Below are 23,861 nucleotides of genomic sequence, written 5' to 3'. Positions count from 1 at the left end.
ACTTAGTTGACTGGGGGAGCAAGGGGAGAAGAGACTTCTAGAAAACTACACTTGCCAACTTATTGTGGTTACTGTGTTCACTAATCCTTTTACATCTTAAATGTGAAATACTAATATCTTTAAAGTGCCTGAAGCTCCTCAAGAAGTTGTTCCTGCAAAGAGAGCTCCTTCCAAAAAAAGAGAACCTCCTTCAGTTGAAGGTACAAGTGACCATGCCCTCAACCTAAAGAAGAAATAGTTCTTGTAGTCTTGAAAATATTTTGCTGTTCCTAGTGATCTTCATAACACTAAATATTAAAATACTAATTTCTTAAAGTGCTGGAAGCGCCCCAAGAAATTGTCCCTGAAAAGGAAACATATGTGATTCCTCACAAAAAGCCTGAAGTTCCTCATGATGAAGGTATATGTTGCTGGAAGCTTAGAAATTTGGGGAAATGTCTTTTCCTGTATGAATGTATTTCCTGTCTGTACAGATTCTTCTAACTCCTCAATGTAAAAATATTAATATTTTTAAAGTGCCAGAGGCGCCCAGAGAAGTTGTCCCAGAAAAGAAAGTGCATCCTCCCCAAAAGCCTGAAGTTGTACCTGTCAAAGGTACATTCTAAACCACCCTTTATTTAAGGTGGGGTAGGGAGGGCAATAGCAAGAACCACCTGGCTAGACTTGAAAGGTCTTTTGATGTATAAATGCAGTTCTTGTCTGTGTTGATCCTTGTGACTCAAATGTAAATTTACTAATATCTTCAAAGTGCCCAAGGCTCCCAAAGAGGTTGTCCCTGAAAAGAAAGTGCTTGCGGTGCCTTCTAAAGAGCTGGAAGTCCCACTTGTAACAGGTATTTGTCATCAACCTTAGGTTTAAAAAGATATAACTCTTCTGCTCTTGAAAATATTTTGCTTTAGTGGTCTCATCATTTTTAAATGTAACTTTACTAATATCTTTTAAGTGCCTGAAGGTCCTCAAGAAATTGTCCCTGAAAAGAAAGCACCAGTGGTGCCTCCTAAAAAGCCTGAAGTTGCGCCTGTTACAGGTACTTGTCACTTACCTCAGTTAAGAAGATATAACCCTTCTGCTCTTGAAAATGTTTTGTTCCAACAGTCTCATAACCCCTAAATGTACTTTTACTAATATCTTTTAAGAGCCTGAGGCTCCCAAAGAAGTTATCCCTGAAAAGAAATTGTCTGTGGCACCTCCTAAAAAGCTGGAAGTCCCACATGTTACAGGTTATTTGTCACCGACTTTAGGCTTAAAAAGACATAATCTTCTGCTCTGGAAAATACCTTGTTCCAGACATCTTCATAACCCCTAAATGTAATTTTACTAATATCTCTTAAGTGCCTGAGGCTCCCAAAGAAGTTGTCCCTGAAAAGAAAGTATCTGTGGCACCTCCTAAAAAGCTGGAATTCCCACCTGTTACATATTTGTCACTGACTTTAGGCTTAAAAAGACCTAACTCTTCTGCTCTGGATAATATCTTGTTCCAGGCATCTTCATAACCCCTAAGTGTAATTTTACTAATATCTTTTAAGTGCCTGAGGCTCCCAAAGAAGTTGTTCCTGAAAAGAAAGTGTCTGTGGTGCCTCCTAAAAAGCCAGAAGTCCCACCTGTTAAAGGTATTTGTCACCCACTTTAGGCTTAAAAAGACAACTCTTGCGCTCTTGAAAATGTTTTATTCTAGTCGTCTTCATAATTCCTAAATATAATTTTACTAATATCTCTTAAGTGCCTGAGGCTCCTAAAGAAGTTGTCCCTGAAAAGAAAGTGTCTGTGGCACCTCCTAAAAAGCCAGAAGTCCCACCTGTTAAAGGTATTTATCACCAACCTTAGGCTTAAAGAGACCTAATTCTTCTGCTCTTGAAAATATCTTGTTCCAGTGGTCTTCAGAGTTTCTAAATGTAATTTTACTAATATCTTTTAAGTGCCCGAGGCTCCCAAAGAAGTTGTCCCTGAAAAGAAGTTGCCTGTGATGCCTCCTAAAAAGGCCGAAGTCCCACCAGCCAAAGGTAGTCACCCCCATGTCACTGTGTTTGATACTGTCCATTTGTCTCTACTCTGTCTAATCATGAAAATACTAATATCTTTAAAGTGCCTGAGGTGCCCAAGGCTGCTGTTCCAGAAAAGAAGGTGCCTGAAGCTCTTCCTCCCAAACCGGAGAGTCCTCCCCCTGCAGGTAATGTCAGAGCCATACATACTAGGGATAAAACTGTTATTTTAGCTAGAAAATTATGTATATAAATACGACAACATAAAGGTGGTATGATTCTAAAGAAAAGAAAGTCAGAAGTTAATCAGAATATCTTAGTGTATAATGATATGGTACAGTCAGCAATTTTTTTCACCTTTTCTAAACACAAATTACCAATGTCTTTAAAGTTCCTGAGGTACCGCCAAAGGAAGTCATCCCTGAGAAGAAAGTGCCTGTGGCTCCTCCTAAAAAGCCAGAAGCTCCACCTGCTAAAGGTATTTATTCTTCCATGTGTTGTTGGTCACCTGTTGCAGGGGGTGGGGAAAAGTGTATATAGATGCGTCTGCCCGTCTCATAAACTGTATTTGCTTGGGTAAATGTGTTGGCAATATTACCCCATTATAATCTCTGACTAAAAAATACTAATATCTTCAAAGTTCCTGAAACTCCTAAAGAAGTTGTCCCTGCAAAGAAAATGTCTGTGGTTGTGCCCAAAAAGCCAGAAGCCCCACCTGCTAAAGGTATTTATTCACACTGCCCTGTTAAGAAGAAAAAATATTGTCTTGTGTTCTTCCTAATCATTGTAATATATGCCTTCACTATTCATAAATTCTAAAAATACTAATATCTTTTAAGTGCCTCAAGTTGCTCAAGAAGTTGTCCCAGAAAAGATAATTCCCAAGGCACCACCCAAAAAACCAGATGCCCCACCTGTCACAGGTACATGTTAGCCCTGACCTCATTTTGAAAAAATATTACTTTTCTCAAGAATAATTTTAGCCCATTGCTCTTCAATAACTTAACTTTAAAACTACTAATATCTTTCAAGTGCCTGAAGTTGCTCAAGAAGTTGTCCCAGAACCGAAATTTCCCAGGGCACCACCCAAAAAACCAGAAGCCCGACCAGTTTCAGGTATTATTCACTCGTGTCCTTACCTAAAGAAGAAATACCTCTTCTGCTCTTGGAAATATTTTTAGTCCATTGACCTCATTAATCTAAATGTAAAACTACTAATATCTTTTAAGTGCCTGAAGTTCCTCAAGAAATTGTCCCTGAAAAGAAATCACCAGTGGTGCCTCCTAAAAAGCCTGAAGTTGCACCTGTTACAGGTACTTGCCACTCACCTCAGATTTAAGAAGATAAAACCCTTCTGCTCTTGAAAATGCTTTACTCTAGCAGTCTCATAACCCCTAAGTGTAATTTTACTAATATTTTTTAAGTGCCTGAAGTTCCTCAAGATGTTGTCCCTGAAAAGAAAGTGTCTGTGACACCTCCTAAAAAGCCAGAACTCCCACCTGTTAAAGGTACTTGTCGCTCACCTTAGACTTAAAAAGATATAACCCTTCTGCTCTTGAAAATGTTTTGTTCCAACAGTCTCATAACCCCTAAATGTAATTTTACTAATATCTTTTAAGTGCCTGAGGCTCCCAAAGAAGTTGTCCCTGAAAAGAAAGTGTCTGTGGCACCTCCTAAAAAGCCAGAAGTCCCACCTGTTACAGGTATTTATCACTGACTTTAGGCTTAAAAAGACATTAGCTCTTCTGCTCTGGAAAATATCTTGTTCCAGGAACCTTCATAACCCTTAAGTGTAATTTTACTAATATCTTTTAAGTGCCTGAGGCTCCCAAAGAAGTTGTCCCTGAAAAGAAAGTGTCTGTGGCACCTCCTAAAAAGCCAGAAGTCCCACCTGTTCCAGGTATTTATCACTGACTTTAGGCTTAAAAAGACATTAGCTCTTCTGCTCTGGAAAATATCTTGTTCCAGGAACCTTCATAACCCTTAAGTGTAATTTTACTAATATCTTTTAAGTGCCTGAGGCTCCCAAAGAAGTTGTCCCTGAAAAGAAAGTATCTGTGGCACCTCCTAAAAAGCCAGAAGTCCCACCTGTTACAGGTATTTATCACTGACTTTAGGCTTAAAAAGACATTAGCTCTTCTGCTCTGGAAAATATCTTGTTCCAGGAACCTTCATAACCCTTAAGTGTAATTTTACTAATATCTTTTAAGTGCCTGAGGCTCCCAAAGAAGTTGTCCCTGAAAAGAAAGTGTCTGTGGCACCTCCTAAAAAGCCAGAAGTCCCACCTGTTACAGGTATTTATCACTGACTTTAGGCTTAAAAAGACATTAGCTCTTCTGCTCTGGAAAATATCTTGTTCCAGGAACCTTCATAACCCTTAAGTGTAATTTTACTAATATCTTTTAAGTGCCTGAGGCTCCCAAAGAAGTTGTCCCTGAAAAGAAAGTGTCTGTGGCACCTCCTAAAAAGCCAGAAGTCCCACCTGTTCCAGGTATTTATCACTGACTTTAGGCTTAAAAAGACATTAGCTCTTCTGCTCTGGAAAATATCTTGTTCCAGGAACCTTCATAACCCTTAAGTGTAATTTTACTAATATCTTTTAAGTGCCTGAGGCTCCCAAAGAAGTTGTCCCTGAAAAGAAAGTATCTGTGGCACCTCCTAAAAAGCCGGAAGTCCCACCTGTTAAAGGTACTTGTCACTCACCTTAGACTTAAGAAGATATAACCCTTGTTTTGTTCCAACAGTCTCATAACCCCCAAGTGTAATTTTACTAATATCTTTTAAGTGCCTGAGGCTCCCAAAGAAGTCGTTCCTGAAAAGAAAGTGTCTGTGGCACCTCCTAAAAAGCCAGAAGTCCCACCTGTTAAAGGTACTTGTCACTCACCTTAGACTTAAGAAGATATAACCCTTGTTTTGTTCCAACAGTCTCATAACCCCCAGGTGTAATTTTACTAATATCTTTTAAGTGCCTGAGGCTCCTAAAGAAGTTGTCCCTGAAAAGAAAGTGTCTGTGGCGCCTCCTAAAAAGCCGGAAGTCCCACCTGTTAAAGGTATTTGTCACCAACCTTAGGTTTAAAGAGACAGAATTCTTCTGCTCTTGAATATATCTTGTTCCAGTGGTCTTCAGAGTCTCTAAATGTAATTTTACTAATACCTTTTAAGTGCCTGAGGCTCCCAAAGAAGTTGTCCCTGAAAAGAAAGTGTCTGTGGCGCCTCCTAAAAAGCCGGAAGTCCCACCTGTTAAAGGTACTTGTCACTCACCTTAGACTTAAGAAGATATAACCCTTGTTTTGTTCCAACAGTCTCATAACCCCCAAGTGTAATTTTACTAATATCTTTTAAGTGCCTGAGGCTCCTAAAGAAGTTGTCCCTGAAAAGAAAGTGTCTGTGGCACCTCCTAAAAAGCCGGAAGTCCCACCTGTTACAGGTATTTGTCATCAACCTTAGGTTTAATAAAACCTAATTCTTCTGCTCTTGTAAATATCTTGTTCCAGTGGTCTTTATAGTTCCTAAGTGTAATTTTACTAATATCTTTTAAGTGCCTGAGGCTCCCAAAGAAGTTGTCCCTGAAAAGAAAGTGTCTGTGGCACCTCCTAAAAAGCCGGAAGTCCCACCTGTTACAGGTATTTGTCACCAACCTTAGGTTTAATAAAACCTAATTCTTCTGCTCTTGAAAATATCTTGTTCCAGTGGTCTTTATAGTTCCTAAGTGTAATTTTACTAATATCTTTTAAGTGCCCGAGGCTCCTAAAGAAGTTGTCCCTGAAAAGAAAGTATCTGTGGCGCCTCCTAAAAAGCCGGAAGTCCCACCTGTTAAAGGTATTTGTCATCAACCTTAGGCTTAATAAGACCTAATTCTTCTGCTCTTGAAAATATCTTGTTCCAGTGGTCTTCAGAGTTTCTAAATGTAATTTTACTAATATCTTTTAAGTGCCCGAGGCTCCCAAAGAAGTTGTCCCTGAAAAGAAAGTGTCTGTGGCACCTCCTAAAAAGCCGGAAGTCCCACCTGTTACAGGTATTTGTCACCAACCTTAGGTTTAATAAAACCTAATTCTTCTGCTCTTGAAAATATCTTGTTCCAGTGGTCTTTATAGTTCCTAAGTAATTTTACTAATATCTTTTAAGTGCCCGAGGCTCCTAAAGAAGTTGTCCCTGAAAAGAAGGTATCTGTGGCGCCTCCTAAAAAGCCGGAAGTCCCACCTGTTAAAGGTATTTGTCATCAACCTTAGGCTTAATAAGACCTAATTCTTCTGCTCTTGAAAATATCTTGTTCCAGTGGTCTTCAGAGTTTCTAAATGTAATTTTACTAATATCTTTTAAGTGCCCGAGGCTCCCAAAGAAGTTGTCCCTGAAAAGAAAGTGTCTGTGGCGCCTCCTAAAAAGCCGGAAGTCCCACCTGTTAAAGGTATTTGTCATCAACCTTAGGCTTAATAAGACCTAATTCTTCTGCTCTTGAAAATATCTTGTTCCAGTGGTCTTCAGAGTTTCTAAATGTAATTTTACTAATATCTTTTAAGTGCCCGAGGCTCCCAAAGAAGTTGTCCCTGAAAAGAAGTTGCCTGTGATGCCTCCTAAAAAGGCCGAAGTCCCACCAGCCAAAGGTAGTCACCCCCATGTCACTGTGTTTGATACTGTCCATTTGTCTCTACTCTGTCTAATCATGAAAATACTAATATCTTTAAAGTGCCTGAGGTGCCCAAGGCTGCTGTTCCAGAAAAGAAGGTGCCTGAAGCTCTTCCTCCCAAACCGGAGAGTCCTCCCCCTGCAGGTAATAATGACACTACCAAAACTATTATTTTTTAAAAGAAAACTCTCTTCCTAGTGTTGTAAAAATCTGTTTGTAAAATATTTCCTATGCTTTAGTCGACTCTAGCATTAAAATGAGGTTGTCTCTTTCAAGTGCATGAGGAGCCTGAGGAAATTGCCTGGAAAGAGCCTCCAGCAGAGGTTGTGGAAGAGCCAGAGCCTGTTGCTCCACCAAAAGGTACTTGGCCGGCTGCTAGGTGTCCTTAGCCAATTTTCCACCCCTCTTGCCCTGAAAATTCTGGACATTTTGAGCTTTTTGTCTTATTTCTCATTCATCTTCACTGATTCTAAAAAATAAATTCTAATATCTTTAGTGACCGTGCCACCCAAGAAACCCATCCCAGAAAAGAAACCACCTGCTGTCATTGCCAAAAAACCTGAACCACCACCAGTGAAAGGTATTTCTCACTGCCATTAACCTCCGACAGAAAAATGTCTGTCTTTCAAGGGTTGGGTTCCACTGCTATACCTAATGATTTTCATGTAATTGAAACGATGAGCTAAAAACAACTAATATCTTTTAAAGTGCCCGAGGTACCCAAGGAAGTTGTTCCTGAAAAGAAGGTGCCTCCCGTGGTTCTCAAAAAACCAGAAGTCCCACCTGCTAAAGGTACATATAGCTGTCTAACATGTGATGGAGGATAAAACCTCCAACTCTTAAAAAGTATTTTGTTCTATGCAAATGTGATGAATGTTTACTAGCGACTCTTCATAATGTTAAAATACTAATGCCTTTAAAGTGCCTGAAGTTCCAAAAGAAGTTGTTCCTGAAAAGAAAATAACTGTTCCCAAGAAGCCCGAAGTCCCACCACCTAAAGGTACATGTCCCTAATGAGATTCTGCAGGAAAGCACTCACTCTGGCTTCAAAAGTTACTTATTATAGGAAACGCTATTGTTTGTCAAACTTCTTATATTCACAATTACAAACCTGCCATTCTGGAATTTTAGGGTTTGAATGTTTTTAAATAACATCATTGGTTTAAAAACAGACAAACAAAAATAACTGATGCATCTATTATGTGCATCGAAGAGTTTACTAATATGGTTTTGTTAATCTGCATAGGCCACATTTCTCTCCCTGCTGTGCAGATCTCAGAACAGATTACTGGCCTTGTGAATTTTGTTCTTGGATTTGTCTCTAGGTTATTTGACCTAGATGTGAACTAGAGGTGGTATAAATTTCATGTACTTCTCAACTATCCAGAAGTAAATCTAACTAATATCTTTAAAATGCCAGAGGTACCGAAGAAACCTGTCATAGAAGAGGAACCAGCCATTCCTGTTCCCAAGAAAGTAGAGTCTCCTCCTCCAGAAGGTACACGTAAGACCATTAGTGAGCTTGCCACTCATGTCAGCTGCTAACTTAAGCCTTGTTCCTCTTTTTTTCTTATTCAGTATCTCTTGGTCATTTTCTGTCCTTTATTTGTCTTAATCATTCTTAATGAGCTCTGATTTGGGTTATCAATCAGCAACATCTACATAGGGCATCATAAGCTGTATTAAAGTTTCTCTAATGCGCACAGAAAGTAGGACAGAACTAGTGACTATAAATGACACTAAATGCCAAAAGGGCTTTCCAAGCGTTCAAATCAATAGAAACAGAAGTCAGTGCAAATAAGATAGATTTCATCTTCACAAAACTAAGAGAAAATATTAATTAAAACAAGGGAAGAAATCAGTTACTAGTTTTTATGCTCAGTGTTTTGTGCATTTTACACTATTGTTCCATACATGGAATTAAAATTAACTATCTTTGAAGTATATGAAGAACCAGAGGAAATTGCACCTGAAGAGGAAGAGCCAGTTCCTGTTGCTGAAGAGGAGCCAGAAGCCCCACCACCAGCAGGTACAAGGCAGAATCCTGTATTGTACAGGAAAATACATCATTTGATTTTTATATCTATTATGTATCTTCTTCAAGGTAAAATGTAGGTCTCCTCTCTTTCTTGAAATTCGACTTCATTGGCAAGAACAGAAGTCATTTGCACACACAAAGCTATAGAATTTTACAGTGTGCATACCAAAGGGATGGGTGTGATCTTTATTCATTCATTAGTGTTCAGCTTTTCATTGTAATCATTTGACTCAAAGAAATTCCTATCTTTCAAGTGCCTGAAGAACCCAAGAAGATTGTTCCAGAGAAGAAAGTTCCTGCTATCAAAAAACCAGAAGCTCCACCTCCTAAAGGTACTTACAGTAAAATAAATCAATATTTGCTTCATTTTTGTGTGCTGTCTAAAATTCGACTGTCTTTATTATGTATTGTGTTGTATTATGCACATTACTGTTAACTAAATGTTTTGTCAAATTAACATGTACATATTGCATCTTGCAATTTTATATTATTAAATGCTACTAATATCTTTAAAGTACCTGAGATGGCAAAGAAAGTTGTCCCAGTGAAGAAAGTCGCAACTGTTAAGAAGCCAGAAATACCAGCAGCTCAAGGTATTCTCATCATCACTGATACCATTAGTATCATTGTTTTTTTAAAGTAATCTGTTGTCTGTCCTTGTTGGTTCAAAACTAGGGACAAAAATGTACTTATTTTGTTTCCAATAATGTTAATACTTCTCCATTAACTGCAGATCCTTTATTCTTAACATTTAAAATGTTTCTAAATACTCTTTTTAAAATACAACTAATATCTTCAAAGTGCCTGAGGTGCCCAAGAAACTTGTTCCAGTAAAGAAGGAACCTGTGCCTGTTACCAAAAAACGAGAAGCCCTGCCAGAAAAAGGTACCTACCATGAAGAAAAAATACAGATTTCCCTGAATACTGTCGTAGCATTTTAATAATAGTTCTTATGCAAAACCACATTTCACAGATGAAAATGGGGAAATAATGAGGGCAAAGAGAAAAAAAAAAGTTAGATAAGCAGGAGAAAACAAATAAATGAGATTCAGTTGTGCTATGACAGGGTTCCATGTGGTAGCAAAGCACCTCCTCTGATCCAAGGGGTAGAACAGCTCAGTTCAGCATATTTTGCTGAATGTCCTACCACTAAAAAACAGCATACTAGAAAAAATAAGATCTGGTCCTGTCTTCAGGCAATTTCAAGGTGGTAAGAAGAAAGCCCAGCACAACTCTCATAGAGACAGGAAGTGATCACACCTACAAGAGTATCAAGGGCTATAGAAACACAGAGCAAGGGAAGATAAATTTCAGGAAGAGGCATCAGGGGAAAGCTGTATGAAAGAAATGAAAATTTAAGTTTTGATGGATTTTGACAGTGTATAGCAATTGAGGAAATGGTTTTCTAGGCAAATGAAAGATTTTTCATCGAAAGGCACAGAGGTAGAAGAGTCTAGGAAGTTCAAGGACCTTCAAATATATTTGTACAATTTGAGTATGAATTGGTTGTGGGGTATCTTGAAAGAGAGTCTGGATATAAAGCTGAGGATCATATTTTGGAGTTCTTTGAATGCCCATATCGGGTGTGTCCTTTATTCTGTAGGCAACAGGAAGCTTCAAAGGCTTTGAAGCAGGTGCACCAATCAGTAGAGGTCGGGCTTCAGAAAGATGAATGGCAATAGTTCCAGCTGCTGGAAGACAGTGCTAATAGTCAAGAGCCACTGCAGATATTTAGGGTCATTAAGAGTTGGACAAGATCAGTGGTGGTAGAAATGTAAAAAGAGTGAGAGAGATGGGAGATCGAATTGGTGTCTATTATGGAAACAAGGAAGTAGAGGAGCCCAAGATGATTGTAAGGGTTGTAGCTAGATATCCATAGGAATGGTTCATTGGGTCGCTAATTAACATTAGAAAGAAGATAGTGAATATATTTTTCACTTTTCAAATATAGAAGCTGGGAATATACATCTGGAGCTTAGGAAAGAGAATGGAGCTGGAGATGTAGATCTAGAAGTCATCCACAGAGAAGTAAGAGTTGAGAGTGCAGGAGTGATTGTTCACAGAATGTAGAGCCAGTTTTTTAAAGCTTCAGAGTTAGACCAGTGGAGAACACTGGCATTTAAGGGTACACAGAAGAAGAGAAGCAAATGAAGAAGGCTGAGAAGACTCGTTTATAAAATTGGAATGTCCAAAAGTGTGCCATGCCTCCAAAGCCATATTATCCACTAAGTCTTATAAAGTTCTTTCCACTGTATTTTTTGCCTGCTGTTTGCAGAATCTTGCACATCTTCTAAATTCTTAATAGTAAACAAAATCAATATCTTTAAAGTGCCTCAAGTACCGAAGGAAATCATCCCAGAAAAGAAAGTGTCCATTCCTATTCCTGAAGAGCCAGAAGCTCCACCCATCCAAGGTACACGGCTGCTCTATAAATCTTGGAAAGATGACAATTGTCTTCAACATCTTGCTTTGGTTGCAGATGGGTTTTATGTATTTGTCTGCTGTCTGTCTTTATGTAGTGAAGTTGTTGATATTTTGGGGTCATCTGAAGAATATGTTATAGAGTTTAACTAAGTTGATATGTTGCAACTTAGCAGTTGGACGATTCTATTGTGAATATAGTCTAAAATATAATACTGTGTTTTTTAAGTTGAAGAGTCTCCTGAGGAAATAATGTATGAAGAAAAAGCATCCATAACCATTGGTAGAAAAGTGACTCCCCCTGTTGAAGGTATATATATATGTAGATATATATATATGTATATATAAATATAAATATTTTTAATCTCTTGAAGACTCCTGCTAGAAATAAAAAAACTATTCATAAGGTGATATTCTTTCTTGAAATTATATACAGAAGTATTCCAGCATATGCTTGCTTCATTTTTCAAATAGTTACACTTTTTTGAAGTAGAATCTTTAATTTGATTTTTCTTGATAGTAATTAATAATTCCCAGAGATACAGTTTACAAGGCAAAACTGGGAAAATTGCATTGGATTCTCAAACAATAACCCCACATCAAATTTTAAAAGTCATCTCATTTGCCATCAACACACATCAAATAAAGTAGTAAATAGAATGTTTAAGTATAATAGAAATCTTACCTCTTTTTCTGTATAATTTGTATGAATTGTATATTTTTGTTTTTGTGACTACAATCTTTACATCTGTGTGAAATTTGTATGAGTCTTTGTGAAGAACTTTACACTCTCATGTCCTCTGTCAACATTCTTTAAAGAACGTGAAATTCAAAAGTATGTTGAGCCTGAAGAACCTGAACCTGAGCCACAGCCAGAAGAAATACCAATACAAGGTATTCAGTTAATTGGACTTAACTCTTCATCATCATGTTCTTCATCTTCATATATGTTTTATGTTCTACATCTGTGTGTAAGATACTCTTTTAAACGTGCATTTTATTTTTATGTATTGATGTCATTTGTACTGTTGATCTCATGTCAGTGTGGCTCACACAGGTATTTCCTTTGTTTTTATTAGTGCCTTCACCATATTTCTCATCATCTGTGTACAAATTTTTGTGTTTTATGTTGGGTACTGTTTTATGTTTTATGTTGAATACTAATAGGAATTTAAAAAGCAAACTTTTTACTTGATATATATATATATATATGTTTAAATTTCTACTGAGTATACCATATATCCACATGCTAATTAACATATACATATACTAACCCTCCTGAAATACTCTTTCAAGAACCTGAACCTGAAAAGAAGGTTATTGAGAAACCAAAACTCAAACCAAAGCCTGCGGCACCTCCTCCAGCTCCACCAAAGGAAGATGTGAAGGAGAAAATATTCCAACTTAAAGGTATAAAATGCCACTCCCAAGTTTTATTAATCTGCTTCAAACTTCTATTCAGTCATCCGAAACGGTGCTTGCAAGGCATGTATTATTTTTAAAAGTGTGTGGCTTTCGGGCGCCTGGGTGGCTCAGTTGGTTAAGCAACTGCCTTCGGCTCAGGTCATGATCCTGGAGTCCCGGGATCGAGTCCCGCATCGGGCTCCCTGCTCGGCGGGGAGTCTGCTTCTCCCTCTGACCCTCCTCCCTCTCATGCTCTCTGTCTCCCATTCTCTCTCTCAGATAAATAAATAAAAAATCTTTAAAAAAAAAAAAAAAAAAAAAAAAAAAAAAAAAAGTGTGTGGCTTTCAAACATGATCGAGCTGTGGGAATTGCATAGAGATCTGTGTTTTCTACTGCCTTCGGGTGCTTTGTCGGGACAGGCCTGACAGAAAGGGCGTCATTGCTCGTTGTTAGCTTCATCCTAGACATCTGGATGCAGGGGCTGTCCAACTAACTTTCTTATGGAGAACGGGTTCTGATTTCAGAGTGTGATTGCTATGCATATCTTTGGGATCTTGTGCATTTGGAATGTATAAGAAAACTTTGCATGAAACTTTTAATGTTGCAGTAACAAATTTATACAAAAACCAAAACTTTGTTCTTAAAGAATTTCATGTGTTTTAAAAATATACTATAAGTAATATATTTATGGCATTGATAGCTGATACGTGCTCACATGCCATCAAAGGAAAGCATATAAATTACCCATCACTGCTACCCCACTTCTTTTTTTCTTTTGCAACTTAATAAAAGCCCAAACTGTGTCTTATGGTGGTCCTCGGCGTAGCCAGAAAGAGTGATTACGAATACATTTGATACCCAGCATCTCTTCTCATTGTTAAATTTCCCTTCATTCTTTTTGTATTTAGATATTTCTTTGAACTGACGCAATATTAATTCTTAAAATGACATCTTTAAAAGCTGAAATAAACTGGTGAAAACATATTATTCTTTTTATGGTAATACAATGTTGTCTTATTGATAGTGTCATGAGATTTCTCAATCGAAAATAATCTAGATATAATCTTAGATGAGCACTTTCCCATGCTTACCTACACATGTACAAAGTCAGAATCTTCCAGAGTAAGACTGCTTCTCATGATTCTTGCCCCTCTTCACCCCTCCTGGCCAGCAGGGGTAACTTTCTGGCATTTTAAGTCAGACATAGAAAATGGGCACCTCTTACAAGGCTACCCATCTGTTCATAGTCCATGAAGACACACACTTAATACACTTCCCTTAATATAAACTTATACTTAAAGGAAAATTTCTTCTTCTTGCAAAGAACAAAAATTACCTTCTTTCTTCACCAGACTTAAACTTACTACTCACCATCAGAGTAAAAGGGCAATGTTTTCATGGTTTGAACGCTTCCTGTGTGTTCTTTGGTGGCTGCTCTTGGCTGTTATCAATGCTGTTTGGCTGTAAGCAAAGCTTGGTTTTGACTCTTGGAGCAGATATTTAATAATTTGCTTCAGATAAGTCTAAATATACAAATAATAAAATTAAGATCATATTCTTTAAAGCTGTTCCAAAGAAGAAAGTTCCTGAAAAACCTGAAGTTCCAGAAAAAGTGGAGTTTAAGCCTCTGAAAGGTATTTCACAATCTGGAAAATGCATTTCTGTGCAGTATCCCTCCACTGGGTTCCTTCCTCTTCCTGTCTTCTAGAATGTTCTTTCTTTTTATTTTTTTAATAGAGTAGTCTCATTTATTTCTTGTATTTTTGTAGTTTTTATGGTCCTGACTCATGAGTGTTGCTTCCTTTGTCTCCCATCAAATTTCATACATTCGTGGATATTGTTTATCTTTGTCTCATCTACATATGTCTTCTTGCATTTTCCTCAACTTAAAAATATTAAATATTACTGGTTAGCTGAAATTAGCTTCAGGACACACCTTGGGTTAAAATGCAAAGACCTAATAGTAGAAAGCTTTGGAATTTCACCTGAACAACAGTATTTTGGCCAGTGTTAGAGCGCTAAAAATAAGTCATGTCATCCTTCTATACTATTGAGATGATTCATAGGGATTTCCTCAGGGCTTTCCTGTCACTCTCTCCTCACTGACTCCAAGACGTTCTTTCAGGCATCAGATCTCACTGGGAGTTTTAGGGAGCATTCAGGATTGCTGCAGGTCATTTTTCAAAATTCATTTCTCTTGACACACTTAGACCCTAAAGAAAAATAAATGGATCATAAATTTTAGAAATTTTTCCATTTAAAATAAAGTTATTAATTTTTCCAGTAAGTATAATGGGTAGCAGCATTCTGTTTAAGTCATCAACACATCCAGACCCAGAAATTGAATCTGTTCTTGATTCACTCTGGAATTTTAGAAAAATCACCCATCTGAATATACATTTCCTGACTTACAAAATGGAGATTACAAAATAGTATTACTATGGCTGTTAACTAGTAATGGAGGAAAAGCCACTTAAACATTAAAATGACATGTAATGACATATAATGACTTTAAAAATAATAGCTGCAATGGTGTGTTCTGTACCTGAGTCTCAAATGTCAATAAGACCTTAAAAATAAAATAGAAATACAGAAAAACAAATGCAAAGATGTATTTCCACTATGTCCATTATATGAGTAAAGAATATATGCCATCCTTACATTAATTAGATGCATGGTCATCTTTCCACGTTTGATCAATGAAAATAGTTATACATGGAGAATACTGGTAACTCTAAAATAGTATTGAAAGCCAGCATAATTTAACATGGATAAAAAAATTTAATGTTGAAGTGTGAAATTTTACTTAAAATACTTGAAAGAAAAAAATCATTATTTAAAATGAAATACATATTTACCTTTTATATATTTAAATTTTGAAGTTATGCAAAGTTATCTTTATCACACTAAAAAAAACCTATTTAGGGGCACCTGGGTGGTTCAGTCAATTAATATCTGACTCTTGATCTCAGCTCAGGTCTTGATCTCAGGGTCATGAGTTCAAGCCCCGTGTTGGGCTCCACAATGAGTGTGGAGCCTACTTAAAAAACGAAAACAAAACAAAACACCTACTTAATGAATTGCAAAAATCCTGCTTAAAGCACCAAATGGGAAATTTTTTAGAAATATCTAAAAATTCAGATTTCACATGAGTAAACAAATAGGCCGTTAAGTGATACAAATAAATAATGTTTTAAGCTGATTTTCATTGACATCACTAGAGTTCAATAGTCACCCAGCATTTCTCTTTTTTCCACTCAAATCCATGAGGGTTGTAGGAGAAGGAGGAGGCTGCTCTGTAATATTATCCATCATGCCCAATAGTCACCAAAGATGCAAGAGAGAATGAACTTAGAATTCCTTGGGTCCCTTTTAGTCTAAATTCAAGAACATTTTCTTATTCATTAAAAATGAGCTCCAAACCAGCTCTCAAATTCTAGAGTTTTATAATTTTAGGTCAGTATTATTTCAAAAGGGAGATCTTAAGAAATGATATTTTCCTTCTGTTAGGAAAGTAAGAGTGGTACTTTCACAACATCAAGGTCATCAGCCAGATCCCTTAGCTTTCTTCTCTCACCAGTGGAGAAGACTGGATCAATGACACTAACACTTACCAGTATCATTTTAATGTAATAGACAGTTGAGATACCAATGTAGATTTGAACAATCTACAATTGTAGATTGGGGCAAAGATGCTGTTAAGAACCCTGTATTTGATCAAAGATTCATAAAGTCAATATAGAGTAACATCTTCTACCCTCATTTAAGTTGACTATATTTGCTTGCAATAAATGCAACGGAATTTGTCACAAGGCTATATAAATGTTTGCAGAGGAAATACCTTGAAGTGTATTATTTGCTTTTAAATTCTGTGATACTATTTTGCAACAAAAATTATTATGCACTACAGTTAACGAGTTTTGAAAGAGACCTTTTTCTTGTTGAAATTTACTTTTATATGAATTTACTTCAAAATTTGAAATCATATTCTTTTAAGTGCCTGGAGGTGAAAAGAAAGTTCGCAAATTACTTCCTGAACCTAAACCTCAGCCAAAGGAAGAAGTTGTTCTCAAAAGCGGTATAGTATTTTTCAACTGTTTTGTTAGCTTTAAATTTACAAAAAGAATAGACTTGAAAGCTTACAAAATGTTTCTGTCTGTTGGTTTTCTTTTAATCAGATTACCTATTCATCAAAATTCATTTATAGTTGCACTGAAAATTGGGAAGGTTATCATTTCTATAGCTTTTTTCAAAAAACAAATTTTGTGAGCATTCACAGTTCTGAAGTTTACATGCATAGGCATAACTAAATTGATCATACTCTAAGCTAATAATAATGACCAAAGCTGTCATATTCATACTCAAATTATGTAGTAAAATACACTAAACCTATTAAATATTCTAAATTAGACCAAACTTCTTAAAACTTCTAAATTCAGTATTCAGTTTTAAAGTGTGATGCAGGATCATCAGAACTAATAAATAACATTTTTCTAAAAACTGAACATTTCTTTCTATTAATAAAATCTTAAAGAATTGGAAGCAAGATATTCATAGGAAGAATCGAGTTCTAACATTTTCTTCACACAGAATTACGGGTATCTAGACTACATTTCTTTGGATATCTCCACTTAAGTAAACTTTATGCTTATTTAAATACTCCTCATTATATTACAATGGTGAATTATGAATGGAATCTGTTGCTATTCAAATTATTCATTTGTGTTTTGGTCATTTTTGCAACAGCATTGTCTCTGAACAACAGAATGCCTATGTACGTGGATATAAAGTGACTCCCAGTGTTATTTTAATTAATTTGACTACCTTTGATTTAAAAAAAAACAAAAAAAGCACTTCTAGCATAAAGGCTAGTTGTCCAGCGTACCAGGTCGCATGCTTTTCATTTTCCTTGCCTTGTGTATTATTTGCTTGTCAAGTGTGCTCAACATCTTCACTAGTTTGTCTGTCTTGGTTTACATATAAACCTTTTTGTCTTTTAAGTTCTAAGAAAGAGGCCTGAAGAAGAAGAACCTAAAGTAGAACCTAAAAAACTAGAAAAAATTAAAAAACCAGGTAGGAATCTCAGTAACAATTACCTATTAACAAAATGGACATTTAACAAAAGGTTTATCTTGTAAACATCATTGGAGTTAAATATAAGCATAACTTCATATTTTGTCTGTGAACTAGTCTGTGCTTTCCATTGTCTGCTTTCTGTTTAAAGATCTTTATAGTAATTTCCAAATCCATTCATGTATTTTCCCATACTTCATTATTGTTATTATTTTGCCCCTTGTTCTTCTGGTAGCAGTGATTGTGAAATAATCAGGTCGGCTGCAAAATAACTACATGGGAGGGTGTCAACAATTGTGGCACAGAATTTGGGGGCTTTTAAGTGGGTTGATTGTTATCATTAGCCTATTCTCTAAGGGTGTATTTATTGGGAACTGTTATGGAAGTGATTTAGGAAGGGAGAGCTCAAGAGTTGCGACACAAGTGGGTGGAATAAGAAAAAGTAAAATAAACTGAGAAACAGTCAAGGAGAGAAGATAGAAATTAATTGATACAATATAAGGTTTTGTTAAAAGCCATTAATAGAGCTTTTGAAAAATAGTTTGATCTGATTATTTCAGGTCAGTTGATTTCTAAGTATTCAAATAACACTAGAAAATAATCTCATTATCTTAAAGTACCAGAGCCACCTCCGAAAGTTGAAGAGGCTGAAGTACCTCCAGCTACTGTTACGAAAAGGGAAAGGAAAGTTCCTGAACCAGTAAAAGGTACAAACTTAAGGGCACTGTCTTAGTTGTCTCTAAAAATGCAAATATGCGTCATTTAAAAAACCATCACACTGGCATTAGGATGTGAACACAGGACCTTAATCTATTCATCACATACGCTTTAATTTTCTTTACCATTTCACTCTTAGGTGTACTTGGCTAATGACCAGACACTTGTTAAATTTAAAATAAGTTTTAAGCACTAGGGAAAAAATGGATAATGAGATGAATAACAACATTCGAACTTTTACTATATTTCCAAATATTTTGTTTCAAATGCAAAATAAACTTAGATCAAATACTTGATTTGGTGACCATATATGTTTAAATTCTACTATCTCCCAAGATATATTAAGTCTGCTCAATTTTGGTTTAATTTAGTGAAAAACTTCAAAAATCTTAAAAAAAAAATTCAAATAACCTGCTTACAACTGTGAATTATTTTAGTGCCTGAAATTAAGCCACCAATACCTCTCCCTGGACCTGAACCAAAACCAAAGCCTGAACCAGGTAAGCAAGCCTATCCCCAATGTCAACAGCATATTCCTTCATGCTTCTTTTTTTTTTTTTAAATGTAAGAAACTTTATATAAATCCTTTTTGTCTTTTTTATTTTATTATGTTATGTTAATCACCATACATTACATCATTAGTTCTTGATGTAGTGTTCCATGATTCATTGTTTGCATATAACACCCAGTGCTCCATACAGAACATGCCCTTTTTAATACCCATCACCAGGCTAACCCATCCCCCCACCCCCCTCCCCTCTAGAACCCTCAGTTTGTTTCTCAGAGTCCATAGTCTCTCATGGTTTGTCTCCCCTTCCGATTTCCCCCCCTTCATTTTTCCCTTCCTGCTGTCTTCTTCTTCTTCTTCTTCTTCTTTAACATATAATGTATTATTTGTTTCAGAGGTACAGGTCTGTGATTCAACAGTCTTACACAATTCACAGCGCTCACCATAGCACATACCCTCTCCAATGTCTATCACCCAGCCACCCCATCCCTCCCACCCCCCACCACTCAAGCAACCCTCAGTTTGTTTCCTGAGATTAAGAATTCCTCATATCAGTGAGGTTATATGATACATGTCTTTCTCTGATTGACTTATTTCACTTAGCATAATACCCTCTAGTTCCGTCCACATCATTGCAAATGACAAGATTTCATTCCTTTTGATGGCTGCATACTATTCCATTGTGTGTGTGTGTGTGTGTGTGTCTGTGTGTATCACATCTTCTTTATCACATGAAAAAGTGCTCAACATCCCTTGGCATCAGGGAAATCCTTCATGCTTCTTACAAAGAATGTGTCAAATAACAAAATTCAGCCAAGCAAATGTGAAGATCTAATTGGCTTTACTAAACAATTCATGAAAGGGGCAGCACCCTGTCTAGCAAATAGTCAATTCAAGGAGTTAATACAAAATGGAAGGTTTTTATAGACGGAGGGTGAGGACAGGAAAGTCATGAGCAAAAGACAAGGATTGTTGTAGAGGAGGTTGTCTGCTAGAGGAAAAAGCGGGTTTGTTTGTTTGTTTTTATCATGTAGATTATTTCATTCTTTCTTTGGGGGATGGAGAGGAACCAACAGACTCATTGGTGCTGATGGAAAGAAAAATTTGCGGGCTGACCAGTTAAGGCCACATGTGTTTGGGGAGGCTGAAACTGCAATTAGACTGGGTGTTAAGTTCCATTTTGGGAACTTGGTCTAAGCGACACCATTTTGAGCCTGTGTGTGTGTGTATGTGTGTGTGTTTTAACAAATATATAGTTATTTTAAAAAAGGAAGTAAAAAGTCGGCATGCCTCAGATGATTTATAATGTCCCAATATATTTTTAGATTATATTATTTTTTTACTCAATATAATTAAATATATTGCAATATATTGAATATATTATTACATTATACTGTATATAGATCATGCTATAGTTAGAATATGTTATTCTCTGAAAAACTAGTGATTTGAAAATTTCAAAGTTACATCAGAAAAGGCAAATAGGCCACCAAATGAGATTTTAGGAAGAGACGAATGGATATATTAATGCACAGGACATCTCTCTACAGAAGTGAAAATAATCAAACCACCTCCCGTGGAGCCCGCACCCACCCCAATCGCTGCCCCGGTGACGGTGCCTGTGGTTGGAAAGAAAGCAGGTAGTTATTCTGTAGTTTCCTTTTTGTTTGTTTGTTTTAGTGGCTTAATAAAAGTTTTCATCCTTCATTAAAATGCAAGCCCTCTTTTGTTGAAACAGGCATCATCAACTGGGAGGGGTGGGTAATAAATTCTTGATTAAATTTTCTTCATCTGATGTCCTTTCCCAACCTAATCTCTCACCCATGGGTGCACACTGTGTTTTGATTGGAATATGCATTCCTTCAAAGTATCATTGCTTTATATGCTTTTGAAATTAAGTAATGAATATGTTCAAGGCTGATGAAAACTAAGAAGACAGACACTCTAAGGATATACATATAGGTAGCCTGTGGATATTCAAATTTCCCATATGCCCTATAGGAATCATTTGTCATTGTTTGTTTGGTTGGTTGTTTGTGTTCTTTTTTTAAAGACTGCATATTAACAAAATGAAAAAGTTCTGGAAATGGATAGTGTTGATGATTGCAAATTGTGAATGTACTTAATGCAACTGAACTGTATACTCTAAGATGGCCAAAATGATAAATTTTATGTTAGGTTTATTTTACCATAAGAAAAAGGAGAGAGACCAAAAAAAAAACTGCATAGTTCAGCCTTTAAATCAATATAAGAATCTAGGTCAATAATAATTTCCTTAAATGTACTAACTCAGTGATATTAACTATCTCAGGTATAAACTTAAGATACTTAGGAGTTGTACATGAACTATCAGTTCATCACTTAGATGATAATCTCAAAACCAAAACTGATTTGATATGTATTGATCATTGATAAATACATGTCCTAATTATTTGATCCTTGGCTAGTTATTTAATCTCTTTAAGTTTTAATTTCCTACTCTGTAAAATCAGATTAATAATTATATCTGCCTATAGGATTATTATAAGGACTAAATATAGGTAAAACAGCACAGTGCCTGGCGCATAGTAAGCACTATGGAGATACTTAAAATTTTATTGTGTTTAATGACATGAGACAATATATTATATTCTTTGGGCTATAGTTCAACTTTAATATTTTTGTTAGTATATTTTGTCACTGATATTTATGATTTGGACATTGTTCTGTTAAAATTTTACAATTTCAATGTGTGATACCTTTCATTAGCTCAGAAAAGGATAATAACTGCCGTTGAACTAATTAAATATGTGTAAAAATAAAGCTTTTCTCACATTCCCAGGGGCTGAAGCTAGAGAGCTGGTTCTGCAGTTTGTACTGCCCCACATTAATAATTTCATTAAACTCTAAATGTAGGAACTGCCTTGCTTCTGCCTTAGTTCATTGTCTAAGGGAAATCTTCAAAGGAATCCATATGTGTGTAGCACACAGACCCCTTCTCTTTCCTTAATCTTTATGGATTTGTCTGCCCAATTTAAAAAAAAAAATTGGCTTTTGGTAATTTCTGGGCCATTTTTCTTTTTCCTACATTGACTCCTTGTTGATAGAAACTTCTTTCCTAGGTTCACTTAACCAACACATACATAAATATATAAAATCTTTTGCATAGCTAGGCAAGAGTTAAACTTCCTCATAAGGCAAGAGTAATAAGCCTTCTCCCAGAAACAGAAGAATAAGGGCACTTGCTGCAAGTAATTTTTTAATCCTAAATATGTTGGTAATTTAGCTTGGTCACATCATTGACCAGAATGATACTGATCAAAATATGCCTTCCTGGAAATATCCAAGTATTCTCCATGGAAGTCATATAAATAAATCCAATTTCTCCTCATGCATTAATATTTATAACAAAGAACATGACTCACCCTGCATGGTTTACTACTAAGCATAAAATGGGCCTGAAAATTGTTTAAATGCTGAGTTTTCTTTTTACTTCAGAAGCCAAAGCACCTAAAGAGGAGGCTGCCAAGCCAAAAGGTCCCATCAAAGGTAATAGTCATTTCCCTGCACCTAAATTGTAACCTTTCACCCTGGGAAACTTTACATTCAAGGGGGAAAAAGTTTCAAAATTTATAAACAATCTTTATTATTCCTAATCGATTCTGATAAAACTAATATGTCTTCTGACATTTCAAGTAATATACCTCTAATATTATCCAAGTGGGTATTATGTATAACCAACTATATTTTAGCATAACGAACCCTATAAATTCTTAGCTTCATTCCTCATATACATGATATTTATACAGGACAGATAAAATAATAGACCCGAATCAGGACATTTTATATTCGGGTTTAAAACTTGAGAAAATGAAGAACATTTCTTATTCATGGATTCCTATGCTATCTCATTTTCCTATCTGAAAGAAGGCAGTATAAATTCAATTGGCCTTTCAATTTGCCTAGTCTTTAATTTTCTGTTCTTGTCTTCAAGTTGCTCTATCACTGGTTTGTTTCAGCAGGCAGCCAAGTATGCGCTTCTGACCCTTCTAAAAATGCAAATTCAACGTTTAACTTTCGTTTGAATTAGGTGTCGCCAAAAAGACTCCATCGCCAATAGAAGCTGAAAGGAAAAAGTTAAGACCAGGAAGTGGTGGAGAGAAGCCTCCTGATGAAGCCCCATTCACTTACCAGCTAAAGGCTGTGCCCCTGAAGTTTGTGACAGAAATCAAAGACATCGTCTTGACTGAAGCAGAGTCAGTGGGGTCTTCTGCCATCTTTGAATGTTTAGTCTCCCCCTCCACTGCAATTACAAGCTGGATGAAAGACGGTAGCAATATCCGTGAGAGCCCAAAGCACAGATTCATCGCAGATGGTAAAGACAGAAAGCTGCATATCATGGATGTCCAGCTTTCCGATGCTGGCGAATACACCTGTGTTTTACGTTTGGGAAATAAGGAAAAGACCTCCACAGCTAAACTTGTTGTAGAAGGTAATTTCCAGTCTGCTGAATACGATCCCTATTAAACTTTAATACAACAAATCTCATTAGCAATTTTTGTTGTAACTTGAGTCAAAATCTCTCATTTCCAAGTTTTCTATCATTGAAGAGATTGTATATATATTGAAAAGTCTTTGCAGATTTTTAATACTGAAATTCTCCACAGAACTTCCTGTGCGTTTCGTAAAAACACTTGAAGAGGAAGTCACAGTGGTCAAAGGACAGCCGCTGTACTTGAGCTGTGAGTTAAACAAAGAGCGTGACGTGGTCTGGAGGAAGGATGGGAAGATTGTGGTGGAGAAACCTGGCAAAATTGTGCCCGGAGTCATTGGCTTATTGCGAGCCCTGACCATCAATGATGCAGATGACCACGACGCTGGTACATACACGGTTACTGTGGAAAATGCCAACAACCTGGAATGTTCATCCTGCGTCAAAGTAGTCGGTTAGTACTTGGCTGGAAAATTGTGTTCTGCTTATTATACTTACTAGTATATTCTTCTTATTATTATTATATTAGCAAAAGGAAGAGAGAATTTCTTGTTATTATATTAACAAAATGGAAGAGAGAATTTTATTTCCCAGCCTTGTACCTTATCTAAGACGGGGGAATATC

The 23,861-nt window shown here is 36.4% G+C and overlaps 1 protein-coding gene across 8 annotated transcripts in view; it reads left to right on the top strand.

Moving 5' to 3' along the window:
- TTN (titin) overlaps positions 1 to 23,861 on the top strand; it is a 275,368-nt gene that overhangs the window by 141,919 nt on the left and 109,588 nt on the right. For 2 of the 8 annotated variants that reach the window (XM_064586777.1, XM_064586776.1), the window contains 32 exons: positions 4,946 to 5,029; positions 5,142 to 5,225; positions 5,323 to 5,406; positions 5,519 to 5,602; positions 5,715 to 5,798; positions 5,911 to 5,994; positions 6,105 to 6,188; positions 6,301 to 6,384; positions 6,497 to 6,580; positions 6,664 to 6,747; positions 6,880 to 6,963; positions 7,100 to 7,183; positions 7,312 to 7,395; positions 7,526 to 7,603; positions 8,024 to 8,101; positions 8,546 to 8,632; positions 8,896 to 8,973; positions 9,157 to 9,234; positions 9,443 to 9,526; positions 10,971 to 11,054; positions 11,292 to 11,372; positions 11,882 to 11,956; positions 12,359 to 12,472; positions 14,033 to 14,101; positions 16,465 to 16,545; positions 17,469 to 17,540; positions 18,158 to 18,247; positions 18,695 to 18,757; positions 20,316 to 20,405; positions 22,243 to 22,293; positions 22,835 to 23,236; positions 23,412 to 23,690. In XM_064586777.1, coding sequence (XP_064442847.1) covers positions 4,946 to 5,029; positions 5,142 to 5,225; positions 5,323 to 5,406; positions 5,519 to 5,602; positions 5,715 to 5,798; positions 5,911 to 5,994; positions 6,105 to 6,188; positions 6,301 to 6,384; positions 6,497 to 6,580; positions 6,664 to 6,747; positions 6,880 to 6,963; positions 7,100 to 7,183; positions 7,312 to 7,395; positions 7,526 to 7,603; positions 8,024 to 8,101; positions 8,546 to 8,632; positions 8,896 to 8,973; positions 9,157 to 9,234; positions 9,443 to 9,526; positions 10,971 to 11,054; positions 11,292 to 11,372; positions 11,882 to 11,956; positions 12,359 to 12,472; positions 14,033 to 14,101; positions 16,465 to 16,545; positions 17,469 to 17,540; positions 18,158 to 18,247; positions 18,695 to 18,757; positions 20,316 to 20,405; positions 22,243 to 22,293; positions 22,835 to 23,236; positions 23,412 to 23,690 — 3,126 coding nt within the window. Of the gene's footprint in view, positions 1 to 516; positions 595 to 748; positions 833 to 943; positions 1,028 to 1,526; positions 1,611 to 1,720; positions 1,805 to 1,916; positions 2,001 to 2,083; positions 2,168 to 2,370; positions 2,458 to 2,619; positions 2,704 to 2,818; positions 2,903 to 3,011; positions 3,096 to 3,208; positions 3,293 to 3,403; positions 3,488 to 3,598; positions 3,683 to 3,795; positions 3,880 to 3,992; positions 4,077 to 4,189; positions 4,274 to 4,386; positions 4,471 to 4,583; positions 4,668 to 4,764; positions 4,849 to 4,945; positions 5,030 to 5,141; positions 5,226 to 5,322; positions 5,407 to 5,518; positions 5,603 to 5,714; positions 5,799 to 5,910; positions 5,995 to 6,104; positions 6,189 to 6,300; positions 6,385 to 6,496; positions 6,581 to 6,663; positions 6,748 to 6,879; positions 6,964 to 7,099; positions 7,184 to 7,311; positions 7,396 to 7,525; positions 7,604 to 8,023; positions 8,102 to 8,545; positions 8,633 to 8,895; positions 8,974 to 9,156; positions 9,235 to 9,442; positions 9,527 to 10,970; positions 11,055 to 11,291; positions 11,373 to 11,881; positions 11,957 to 12,358; positions 12,473 to 14,032; positions 14,102 to 16,464; positions 16,546 to 17,468; positions 17,541 to 18,157; positions 18,248 to 18,694; positions 18,758 to 20,315; positions 20,406 to 22,242; positions 22,294 to 22,834; positions 23,237 to 23,411; positions 23,691 to 23,861 lie in introns of all 8 variants that reach the window. The other 6 variants (XM_064586770.1, XM_064586771.1, XM_064586772.1 and 3 more) reach the window with 6 other exon arrangements.

This window comes from Mirounga angustirostris, unplaced genomic scaffold (genome assembly GCF_029215605.1).
Source record: "Mirounga angustirostris isolate CCGP_5_RB_7025 unplaced genomic scaffold, mMirAng1.0.hap1 SCAF_3, whole genome shotgun sequence".
Taxonomy (NCBI): Eukaryota; Metazoa; Chordata; class Mammalia; order Carnivora; family Phocidae; genus Mirounga; species Mirounga angustirostris.
The sequence above is the reverse complement of the archived record's forward strand: the minus strand, read 5'-3'. Positions and strand labels throughout refer to the sequence as shown.